At 46.3% G+C, this 13,183-nt stretch overlaps 1 protein-coding gene across 1 annotated transcript; it reads right to left on the bottom strand.

Moving 5' to 3' along the window:
• Positions 1 to 11,052: 11,052 nt before the first annotated feature.
• LOC108792134 (interferon-induced protein with tetratricopeptide repeats 5-like) lies at positions 11,053 to 12,472 on the bottom strand (the record flags this gene model as incomplete). The annotated part of the gene is made up of 1 exon (XM_018562836.1): positions 11,053 to 12,472. A coding segment is annotated over one exon (1,420 nt), but the record flags the coding sequence as incomplete, so codon positions are not given.
• Between the last annotated feature and the right edge of the window lie 711 nt (positions 12,473 to 13,183).

The following is a 13,183-nucleotide window of genomic DNA, read 5'->3' as shown; positions in this document are numbered from 1 at the left end:
TGGGTGTGGTGTGGGGGGGGGGGGGGGGGGGTCGCAAAATAGTCTAGCACTGGCCCTGATCCTAATCTGTCAGTGTTGTTGGAAAATATTTGCTACTTCTGGGTATACAGTATCATGTGACTCTGTGTGAGAGTTCTGGTACTCGGTGATTGCTAGACATGTAAATTTCATTTTGTTCCGAATGGATATTGGTACGAATTTTGTTAAATTTGTACATTTGAATGCATCTGAATTTGAACACATCTGAATGCAAATGAATCCGAATGTCTTTTTCAAAACTAAACTAAATTGGACATCTGACATGATAGTGATGTCAGACTCTATGCATGGTTTCCATGTAAATTTCAAAAAAAAGACCAGAGGCCACCACCTAAAATTGGTGGAGAAAAGATTTCAGCACAAGGGGCGTAGGGGGTTCTTCTCGGTTCGAGCGGTTAGGGTCTGGTACTTGCTGCCACAAACAGTGATTTAATCGGTGAGTGTGGAATTGTTCAAAAAACGTTTGGACGATTTCCTCAGGGACCGTAACATACAGGGGTACAGGTACACTTAAGAACAATATCACACATGGACTCAAACACATGTAGAAGCACATGCACACATGCAATAGGTTGGACTTGATGGACCTGTGTCTTTATTCAACCTTAAATACTATGTAACTATATCACCATAAATTGTGGGTACCTATCCTGGGATCACGCTACTAACTCTTCTACCCTTCTTAAAAAATAAATTTCTTTAAACCAATCTTTAATTTTCGGGGTATCTTGAGACCTCCAATATCTAGCTATTACAGTTCTTGCAGCAAATATAAAAACATCTAAATAAGCCTTTCTTGACTTCTTTAATTGGTTCTGGTATAATAGTCAATAGCGTGACCTCAGGTGTAAACAGTCCCTGCACCTTAATAAAATGTGCTCCTATTTTACAGAACATTTCCCAGAAAGATTAAATCTCTTGACAGGACCACCATATATGTAGCATAGTACCTCTCTCTACTCCACATCTCCAACATCAAACGGATATGTTTGGGAAGATCTTATGTAATAAAGTGGGCTATCTCTACCATCTTGTCAATAACTTAAGGTTCTGTACCTGGATGTAGCTTGAAATACTCGATTTAAATGTTAACACAAAAGATCGTTTCCAATCATCTTGAGATAATCTATAGCCCAGTTCTGTTTCCCATCCCCGCACATAAAACGGTCTATCGGAAAAGGCTCAGGTTAAAAGAATGTGGTATATCTTTTTTTTCTAAATCAGATAATTTTTTTATTGAACATTTTCAAACAAAAAACAATCCACACTTGTATAAAGTCAAATGTCAGTACGTTACAGAGACTTATTAAAATGAAAGAAAATACACTTCAATATGAGCCTCAAACCAAGGTAAAGCGAACCCCCCAAAAAACAAAAAAACAAAAAAAACAATAAGACACCATGGATCTTTCCACCCAAATATCCAGTCAGCTCAGTCTTACAGATGATTCTAGATATTCGGCCCAATCCCAGTATCCATCACAGATATACCCCATATCCACAAGCCCAGCCTCAGGACATCTCACCCTCCTTAACCCGTGCTCCCACTTCCTCTGTAAGACTGCCATGTGGCCCACAATTTCTCAAATTTGTTTAGGCTCCATCTCTGCTTATATGTGACCCTCTCAAACTCTACCATTCTGTCCAGTTCTTCCAGCCATAGCTCCAGTGTGGGGGGGGAGGAGGAAACCCACTTCCGCACCACCAACCTGGACGGCAAACCCGTAGGGTATTATTCAAGGAGGATTCAAAGACAACGTTAATGACCTCTAGAACCTTACCCCAATATCTTACTAGTTTGGGGCATCTCCAAAGGAGATGGATTAAAGAACCCTGATGGTGGCCACACTTCGGACAATTTGGGTCAGCTCTGTACCCAATACGGAACAGAAATTCTGGGGTTCTGTAAATTCTATGAACAATGAACAATTGCGTCAGCCTATGTGTGGGCGACAATGACACCTGTTCAACACCCTGAAGGACATCTTCCCAATCCTCATCTGACATATCTCCCAGGTCTGACTCCCACCCCTCCCTGCACTTCAATGGGTTAAGAACATCAGACTTACGGAGGAGGTGACTGTACAGAAAGGAGATCACTCCCTTGGTGCGAGTAGCTAATAACACCGCATCCAATGTCGGAGTAGGTGAGAACTTAGGGGGTCCTGCCCAAACTGTGCCCGCAGAGCATGTTGCACCTGTAGGAACTGAAACTGGCACCTGCGAGAAAGCCCAAAGGTGGAGACCAGATGCTCAAACGAACACAATTCCCCCACAGGATACAACTGAGAGACTGATACAACCCCATTACGGGTCCAGTCCACCGTACCCTGGAGGGGAAGAAGCTCCGGCAGCATGCCATTTTGCCACAAAGGAGTGTAACGAGTTAGTTGGTCCACCCCCAAGGCTCGCTTGGTGGTAGCCCAAACCTGTCCCATCAAGCGCACCGTAGGAAGTGCAGAGTGTCCCTTAACATACATGTCACTGTCCAGGTAACACAAAGGGTCCAACCCGTGAAACAAATATTTCAGAAGTACAAGGGACTGTGGGGGAATCGTCCTCCCCGCTCAGGCAGCCAAATGTTGCACCTGTGAGGCCACAAAGTAAAACCAGGGGTTCGGCAAAGCCAGCACCCCATAAGTCTTTGGACGCTGCAGGACATCAAGACGCAGCCGGGGGGATTTCATCCTCCAGACCAGGTCCCTGAATATCCCATCGATCAGGCGGAAGGTCTTTTTTGGGATCCACATCGGGGAGTTATGGAGGACATATAATAACTGGGGCAACCATATCATTTTGATCAAATTCCCCCTACCAGCCACCGAGAGTGGTAATTTAGCCCAGGATGCCCGTTGAGACCTAAACCTCTTCAGCAGGGGAAGCAGATTCAGAGAGGGGTAGTCAAGGGGAGAAGCCGTTAGTTGTATGCCCAAATAGGTCATGGCCGTCTGGACTTGCAGATGAGACAACTCTGGAGCCAAAGGCGCAGGCAGAGGGTCCAGCGGAAGCAGATTGGACTTCTCCCAATTGACGACCAGGCCAGATACCTTGCGAACCCAGCTAAAAGGGATATAGCATCGGAGAGGGAAGATCGTGTATCCACGAGAAACAAAAGGGTATCATCCGCATACAGCACAATCTTCTCCTCCAAGGCCCCCCTCCTAAAACCCACAATGTCTGTGGATTGCCTAACCAGAACCTCCAGAGGTTCAATGGCCAGGGCGAACAGTAAAGGGGACAACGGACACCCTTGTCTGGTGCCCCGCTGCAACACAAAAGCCTCAGACAGGGAGTCATTAACCTTTATTCTGGCAGAGGGGTGGTGATACAGCATCAAACCAGTGGGGTATTATTCAAGGAGGATTCAAAGACTACATTAATGACCTCTAGAACCTTACCCCAATAACGTACAAGTTTGGGGCATCTCCAAAGGAGATGGATTAAAGAACCCTGATGGTGGCCACACTTCGGACAATTTGGGTCAGCTCTGTACCCAATACGGAACAGAAATTCTGGGGTTCTGTAAATTCTATGAACAATGAACAATTGCGTCAGCCTATGTCTGTGCGACAATGACACCTGTTCAACACCCTGAAGGACATCTTCCCAATCCTCATCTGACATATCTCCCAGGTCTGACTCCCACCCCTCCCTGCACTTCAATGGGTTAAGAACATCAGACTTACGGAGGAGGTGACTGTACAGAAAGGAGATATAGTTCCCAGGTCTGACTCCCACCCCTCCCTGCACTTCAATGGGTTAAGAACATCAGACTTTCGGAGGAGGTGACTGTACAGAAAGGAGATCACTCCCTTGGTGCGAGTAGCCAATAACACCGCATCCAATGTCGGTGTAGGTGAGAACTTAGGGGGGTCCTGCCCAAACTGTGCCCGTAGAGCATGTTGCACCTGGAGGAACTGAAACTGGCACCTGCGAGAAAGCCCAAAGGTGGAGACCAGATGCTCAAACGAACACAATTCCCCCACAGGATACAACTGAGAGACTGATACAACCCCATTACGGGTCCAGTCCACCGTACCCTGGAGGGGAAGAAGCTCCGGCAGCATGCCATTTTGCCACAAAGGAGTGTAACGAGTTAGTTGGTCCACCCCCAAGGCTCGCTTGGTGGTAGCCCAAACCTGTCCCATCAAGCGCACCGTAGGAAGTGCAGAGTGTCCCTTAACATACATGTCACTGTCCAGGTAACACAAAGGGTCCAACCCGTGAAACAAATATTTCAGAAGTACAAGGGACTGTGGGGGAATCGTCCTCCCCGCTCAGGCAGCCAAATGTTGCACCTGTGAGGCCACAAAGTAAAACCAGGGGTTCGGCAAAGCCAGCACCCCATAAGTCTTTGGACGCTGCAGGACATCAAGACGCAGCCGGGGGGATTTCATCCTCCAGACCAGGTCCCTGAATATCCCATCGATCAGGCGGAAGGTCTTTTTTGGGATCCACATCGGGGAGTTATGGAGGACATATAATAACTGGGGCAACCATATCATTTTGATCAAATTCACCCTACCAGCCACCGAGAGTGGTAATTTAGCCCAGGATGCCCGTTGAGACCTAAACCTCTTCAGCAGGGGAAGCAGATTCAGAGAGGGGTAGTCAAGGGGAGAAGCCGTTAGTTGTATGCCCAAATAGGTCATGGCCGTCTGGACTTGCAGATGAGACAACTCTGGAGCCAAAGGCGCAGGCAGAGGGTCCAGCGGAAGCAGATTGGACTTCTCCCAATTGACGACCAGGCCAGATACCTTGCGAACCCAGCTAAAAGGGATATAGCATCGGAGAGGGAAGATCGTGTATCCACGAGAAACAAAAGGGTATCATCCGCATACAGCACAATCTTCTCCTCCAAGGCCCCCCTCCTAAAACCCACAATGTCTGTGGATTGCCTAACCAGAACCGCCAGAGGCTCAATGGCCAGGGCGAACAGTAAAGGGGACAACGGACACCCTTGTCTGGTGCCCCGCTGCAACACAAAAGCCTCAGACAGGGAGTCATTAACCTTTATTCTGGCAGAGGGGTGGTGATACAGCAACCTGACCCACTTACAAAACCGGGGCCCAAACCCAAATGCAGAGAGGACCGCCCACAGATAGCTCCACTCTACACTGTCAAATGCCTTGGCTACATCCAAGGCCAGCAGTGCCCTATTACCCGGATTGTCAACCAGGATCTTCATGTTCAAAAACACTCTTAGTATATTAAGAGCGGTAGATTTATTAGGGATGAAACCTGACTGGTCTGAGTGTATAACTGAAGCAATCTTTTGGGACAACCTGTTAGCCAGAACCTTAGCCAACAGCTTGATGTCTGAATTCAACAGAGAAATAGGCCTGTATAAATCTGGTAACAGCGGGTTTTTACCCTTTTTTGGCAGAACAATAATTGTGGCTTCGTACATAGTATCCGGCAGCCGTCCCACCGAGAAGGCCTCATTAAGAGTGTCCAACAGGGTAGGAAGAAGCACCTTTGCATGGGTCTTATAGACCTCAATAGGAAGTCCATCCGGCCCAGGGGCCTTTCCATTCGGGAAACTAGCCATAGCCAGCTCCAGCTCCTCCATAGTGATGGGGGCCTCCAAGTCCAACCTGTCAGCCACCTCAAGGGAAGGTATAGGGATACTACCCAAGTAGTTGTCCAGCTCAGAAGCAGTATAGGCCTACCTGGTCTTGTATAAGGAGGTTTAAAATGAACAGAATATGTCCGATATCATCCCCTGATCTGAATGCGTATTCCCCTGCGGGTCAGAGGCAGCCCTAATGTGAGTGGTGGGTTGCTGAGCCCTGGCTATCTGAGCTAAAAGCTTGCCTGCTGCATCTCCCTCCGCCCAGAACACCCGCTTAGAGAAAAATAGTTTATGCTGGGACTGTACCGATAGCAAAGCAGAGAGGGAACGCTGAGCCCCCTGCCAGGCGCCCTCCGTAGCAACACACGTGTTACCAATGTACTCCCTCTTGGAATCTGCCACCCTCTGACAGGCCTCCTGCATATCCCGTCTAGACCTAGATTTAGCAGAGCAAATGTTTTTAAGCAGAAGACCCCTAACATAAGCTTTCAAGGTATCCCAGACCACCCCCACAGGTGCAGATGGAATGTTAACCGACAGAAAAAATGAAACCTCAGTCTCCAGTGAGGAATGGTCTGGGAACAGGGTCAGCCAGTGGGGGTGTAGACTGCAAGGGAGCATCGAGCGGGGCCTACCCGAAGAGAGTTGTACCGAGATCAAATAATGATCCGATAGGCATCTGGGGTGTATCACAACTCTGGAAACATACTGCACCAGCTCTGATGTACCCAGGGCATAATCTATCCTCGAGAGGGTGTTGTGAGACCAGGAATGGCAGGTATATTGCAAGGTAGTGGGATTCGACAGGCACCACAGATCCAGCAGACCCAGCTCCGAGCACAAGCTACCAAAGGGAGTCCCTGAGGAAGAGGTAGCGGGCGATGGACACGGGAACCTGTCCTTACCCACATCCATGACATTATTAAAATCCCCTAGAACCAGGACCGGGAGCGGTAGCTTATCAGCCAAAAACCGCGCCAGGTCCTTCAGAACCTCACTTGAGAATGGGGGCGGAATGTACACTGATGCAATAACACAATTTAAATCATAAATGCGGCATTGAAGAAACACATACCTCCCTGCCCTATCCACCTTTACCTGCTTGCAGGAGAACGGCAAGTTCTTATGAACAAGAATGGAAACTCCCCTCGAGTAGGTGGAGTAGCATGAATGATACCCGACCTGACAGAAACGTCTGTTCAGGGTGGTATAGGTATCAAGGGTTAAACGTGTCTCCTGCAGACAGATTATGGAAGGGGAGGTACGCTGGACATGGCCTAAAACAGCTTTTCTTTTCACCGTGTCTCCCTGACCTCTCACGTTCCAGGAGACCAGATTAATTAAGTGAACTGACATTGCAAATATAAGGCATATATTGTACCACAATTTCGGCCGCACTGCTCGCACACCCCTAAGGCCGGCCCTGTGAACGGGTCACCTTGCTAAAGAAAGTATGTTGCTTGCAGGGAATCGGAACCGGTAAAAATGCTGTAAACAAAGAAATTGCAGGCTGAAATGCGAACGGAGAATGTCAGGTATCCAGACCCTTGCGGGAGGCCACCCTATCCAGCCATGAGGAAGCCTGTGCCGGTTGGTCAAAAAGTGGGTCTCGCTGCCCGCCACCACACGTAGCCTCACCAGATATATCTTGGAATATGCGAGGTGCATCTGCTGCAGACGTCTCTTCACATCTTGAAACTTGGCCCTACGCAGTTGCACCTCACGGGAGAAATCCGGGAACAGCATGACCTTTGCGCCTTCCAGCGAGAGTTCCCCCAGCTCCCTCGCTTTCCGGAGGATTCGCTCCTTGTCCCTATAATTGAGGAGTCGGATCAGTAATGGACGAAAAGGGTTCCCGGGAGGGAGGGGACGAGACGGGACCCTGTGCGCCCTCTCGACAGCGAACAGCGAAGACAGATAGTCCTTCCCAAAGACCTCAGAGAGCCAATTTTCGATAAATTCAGTCGCATTTGCGCCTTCAGCGCGTTCAGGGATGCCGACAGCCCATATATTGTTCCGACGCAGTCGGTTCTCAATATCATCAGCCTTCATGGAGTTTGCATTTATCTTCTGCATAGCCTGTTTGACATCTGCAGTTAACGGAGCAGTGGAATCTTCCAAGTCGCTCACCCTGCCCTCCAGGGCTGCAGTGCGTTCCCACACCTTTTGCACATCGTGGCGAATAAATGAAATATCCGCTCTCATCCCCTGCACCTGATCAGTGAGGGCAGACAGTGCGGTGTTAGACAATTGAACTGCGGCATAAACATCTGCGAGGGTAGGCTCAGCCACCTTAAGCTTTGTCTTGGGGGGCTTCAGTCCCTTAGTGGCATTGGACGCCATGCTGTCAGGCAACACAGGGTCAGCAGGGCCATCTGAGTCAGACAGCAGGGGGTCACCCATGGACTCTCTTGAGGAGCCACGCTCCCCCTGATAGGAGAGCTTCCGCTGTTTGGGGGTGTCAGGGTGATGGGCAAAACGTTCTAGACGGGCCGCATGGTCCTTCTGCTTATCCCCTGCCCCTTTGCTCGGGGTCCGGATCGCTGCCTGCAGCCCGCCTCCATCTTGGGACACCAGGCCCCCCTGCTTACCCTCCTTCTTCTTCGACATCTGCGCCGGTCAAAGCGCCCGCTCACCCCGGCAATTCTGTGCCACAAGGACCGGAGGATCACCCCCTGCAAGCCGGCTGGAGACAGGAGACCGGCAAGGTGATTTACAGAATGAGATACAGGATTCTTGTGGAGAGCTCGTTCCGGTGCGACTGTCTACATGCGGCTGCTGGCCACGCCCCCCGATGTGGTATATCTTTGATAGTTTATGTTTGCTTTCCTTTTGGTTCATACACAAGTCCTCAAAGGGGGTCATATGGGATTGAGGTCAGTGTTAATGGAGTAGCTGCTTGTTCAATAGATATCCACAATTGGATTCTGGTAGAGGAAAACCAGTCTGTAATACGAGTTAAAACTGCTGCCCAATAATACAGCTCCATATGTGGAAGACCTGCTCCCCCATCCCGTCTATGCATTACTAATCATGTCTTAATTGTGTTGAATTAGGTCCCCACACCTATTTGATCATAGCTGTCCTCAGGGTTCTAAAGTAAGATCTTGGGATTTTAATTGGAATAGTTTAAAATAGATAATAAACCTTGGTAAGATATCCATTTTAATCCACTCCATCCTTCCCATCCACAAATGCATTTTCGGGCCCCAACTATTTAATCTATGCTGCATCTCCACCGATAATTGCACATAGTTCAATTCGAAAACGTCTGATTCTCGTAACGCCATATGCACCCCAAGATGTTTATTTTATTCCAATTCATTTTGTTTGGGATTTTTTTCTTTTTTTTTTGTGGTTTAGGGTTGGGAAGGATTTGTGGTTGTCGTTTCCCTTGCTTTTTTTTAGTTGAGACCCTTAGGGGGGAAGAATGGTTTTAATACTAATGGGAAATTTATGGTGGTTGTTTTAGGAAGAAGTTATGAATATTTTTCTCTTCTGTTTTTGATTGGATTTCTTCCTGGCAGAGTCTTTTAACAGGATGCTTACTTGCTTGCTTATACAACTAAATTGGACATCTGACTGTTCTCTGGCCAATCAGATTTTTTTTTTGGCTTTTGGGGGTTGCATTACAGGCAAGGTCATGTGACTTTTTTCCAAAAAGGAAAATTCTGATCTTTCCCAAACTAAACTTCAGATGAATCGAAAGTCCGAATAACTAACCGAATTGAATTTCAGATCCGCAAATCCTAAAAAATGAAAAAAAAGATCTATCCAAAAGTAAACATTTTGCAGGGGTTACATGTCTAGTGATTGCTCCGACGCTGTCACATACGGGCATTTCTTTGTAAGTTCTGACCAGTATGGCTTGGAGCTTAGAACGGGCGATGTTTCTTCACATTCAGTAGCTGAACATAGGAACAAAGGAAAGGTAAGTGTGTGCTGCTGGGGAAAGGGGCCTACATGGACAGGCACAGGTTCACTTCAGATATATTATCGTCTAATTTGCTGCTTTATGCCTGATCACCTATTGAAAATAATAACCATAATGGGATGCATCATTGGTTGCAAGATATCACTTTATATTAGGAATAAAATAAGGCCTCATTCACACAGACATGCACAGCATTACAGCATGCACATCTGTGCAGAGAATCCCGGGTGGGATAGCTGGTGCGTGTAGCCACGTACAGCTAGCTACCTGTTCAACATAAATGACCAGATGCAGCTACATGCACCAGCTGTCCCTCCTGGGCTCAAGTCTCTGCACTGACATGCATGCTGTATGGCTGTGCACATCCGTGTGAATCAGGCCATAGATAGGAGAAAATGTTTGCAATACCCTTGTATTAAAAGTACAGTAAATTATATTGTTCATAATAATTCAGAGAACTACCGCTTTTATTATAATCATTTGTATATTGCAATTTTTATTATGTATCAGCCATTTTTATTATTATTAAGTAAGTGTTACAACACAATGAAAGCCAGAACAACATACAACAGTCAAGAGGTACTATATATGTAATAAACAGTGTATATGTATTGTACTATACTATATGTACAGTGCATATGTTATAAACAGTTAGAGACAAGTAGATTATTAATGCGTTTTAGGATTTTGGTCATATGGTGCTAAACGTTTGTTGCTATTGGACCCTTGAAGAAGACGCTGTCACCTTGTCCATGCAGGTCCAAGTGATAGTGTCTCTGCAAAGGGATCCTTCTGACCCTCTTATATTCACCTTGCTTGCGCTCTCTTTCAGTTCCGTACTCTGTCACAGGCAGCACTAAATTCACCAGCGTCGACAACTAGTCAGAGTGGTTATTGCACTGCCTTAGTCATGTGACAGTGCTCAGGCCTAACAATTGGCTGCTAGACCCCAGCACTGTCACTGAGCAGGAGGTCATGTACTCACCCATACCTGAAAGCTCTGCATATCATTAGCTGCGATGGAAAAAGGAGCAGCAGGTGAAAATTGGCAAGGTGAGTATAAGTAGGTCAGCAGGCCCTCTGCAGAAACACTATCAATTTGACTTGTATGGGTAATGTAATATGTCTTTTTAAACCATTCATTAACCGGCCTGGCTCAGCAATCGAGTGGTCATTCCCTTGGTCCAATTTTAGAAAGGAGAAATAGTATCTGATTAGGTAAGGGCAATAGGAAGCATGTCTTTCCCTTCACTATGTTATAAAATAATTCCATGAATGATTTTTTGCACTTATGTGATTCACAAATGATCAGTGCAGTATAAATTTACAAGATTAATGCTAATACCCATTTCTAGTTAACATTACTAGATGTATGCAGAATCAATGCAAAGTGTAGTATATGCCATAGAAAGCTTTATATTCAAAGTATTCAGTGCACTGCTTTGGCTTCATGCCATCAGTATATCCTCATCTCGCAACTTGAGAAAACAATGTTATATTATGATTATGTGGCTTTCAAAGCAGCAAAAGCATCCAAATACTCTTCGCTATCTGGGTCCAGCAGATGGGCCTTTTCATAGTTCTTCAGTGCTGCGACGTCCTGTCTTTCTTGCTGGTGGATGAACCCAAGCAAACCATATCCAGTGGCATCCTTTGGATTTTGGGATATCATGGTTTCTGCAAGTCTTTTCAGTGCTCTAATGGCATCTTCTCTGAATATTGTTTGATTTTGTATCTCTATCACTTCCTTAAAATGCTTTACTGCTTCAGACTCCGACTTTCTAGATCTCATAAAATATTGTGCCCACCTGAGATGGAGCTCTTGTTTCTCTTCACACTTGATATTATTCACGGTCAGAGCTTTGCCAAATTCTTCTTCGGCCTTTTGGTATTTATTTGCTTTTACATATATGTCAGCCAATAGAATGTAAGCTGCCACATTTGACTTATTTAGCTCGACAGCCTTTTTAGAGTGAAACATGGCATTTGAAATGGCTTCACCATTTGGCTGACCGTCTAATCCTCTGTGTTTATAAATAAATATTTTGTAACACTTACCAAGCTGAAGATGGATAGCACTGGAATTAGGAGTTAAACTATCTACCTTCTTAAACACTTCAATAGCTTTCCCAATATTTCCACTTCTTTTGTAAAACATTGCCACATATCGAAGGACATATGGGCTTTCAGGTTGTTGTTGTAGAGCTTGTTCTACTAACAGAGTTGCTTGTCTACAGTTTTTCAGATCTATATACTTCAAAGCAAGGAGAACCTTCACCACTGTATCACTGGGATTTAATTGAACAGCTCGTTCCAAGAGTGGAACAGATTTGTTAGCTGGTTTACTGAGGAAAGCAAAACCTTCCATTCTATACACAGCGAGGGCATAGCCTGAATTCAATTCTGGATCTTCTGGGTCGAGTTCCAGAGCTTTTTCAAAGCACTCAGCAGCCCGTTGATAGTAATTTCCTGTAAATGACATATAAGTCCAGCCTTGTTCACTATATATGTCTAACAGAAGAGTTTTTTGCATTGCCGGAGACTCATATTTCTGTAAAATGGTCTGCACCTTTTCAGCATAGGTGAAACCCTTGTCAACCTGGTTCTGGTGATAATAAACCCAGGCAAAGTTACCATACGTTACAACTCTCTTCACGTCTGTGTCTTTAGATGTGCTGGATGCTGGGATTTCTGCTTCTGCTTTTTGCAGCTGGAGCAAGGCTTCATCATGGTCTCCTTTAAGATGCTTTAGGTAAGCCAGGATGTTGTACTTCCTGTGATTGTATGCATCTGGCAAAAACACAACCTGGTCATTTAGCCGTTCTTCCACAGAATCGATGTCTACATCTTCTCCACACAGGTTCCAAGTAAAATGACATTTTAGTTCCAGTAAACGATCCTTCAAGGAATTCTTAAGAATGTCACTAAAAAATGAAACATGAAGAGAACAATGCATTACAATAGTGATAGAAGAACTTGCTTGGGTTTAAATTGGCATTTGTGTAGAGGCGGCTCTAGACTTTGTGAGGCCTGAAACGAAACTCAAATGTGAGGCCCCAACTTACACTCATAATGAATAAAATGCGAACAATAATCAATAATTATAAATAAACTGTGATGATCAGTGATGGTAGAGGCGGATGTCCAGTGGAGGGGACCAGGGCTGGTACAAGGTCCCCCCCCCACACACATACAGTCATCTGCCTATGCAGTGTTACACTAGCGCTGCCCCTGGTACAAGGGTCTGGGGAGGTGAGCTGATTAGGGTTGCCACATTTTCTTCAAGAGAAACCAAAGCACTCTAGCGCAGCACGGCAATTTTTTGGGGGAGAATATACAGGAGAGAGCAAGGAGAGACAGCCAAGGGAGAAAGAGCAAGGAGAGATGGCCAGGGGAGAGGGCCATGAGACAGCCAGGAGAGAGAGCATGGAGAGACGGCCAAGGGAGAGAGCAAGGAGAGACAGCCAGGGCAAAGAGCAAGGAGAGATGGCCAGATGGGAAGCCAGGAGAGACAGCTAGGGTAGAGAGCAAAGAGAGACAGCCAGGGGAGAGAGCGTGGAGACAAAGCAAGGGGAGAGAGAGTAAGTTAAAGACAGCCAAGCGTGGAGAAACAACCAGGAGGATGAGCAACGAGA

The sequence above is a fragment of the Nanorana parkeri genome, unplaced genomic scaffold (genome assembly GCF_000935625.1).
Source record: "Nanorana parkeri isolate BGI_ZX_2015 unplaced genomic scaffold, ASM93562v1 scaffold606, whole genome shotgun sequence".
Taxonomy (NCBI): Eukaryota; Metazoa; Chordata; class Amphibia; order Anura; family Dicroglossidae; genus Nanorana; species Nanorana parkeri.
This window is presented reverse-complemented; position numbering and strand designations above follow the sequence as displayed.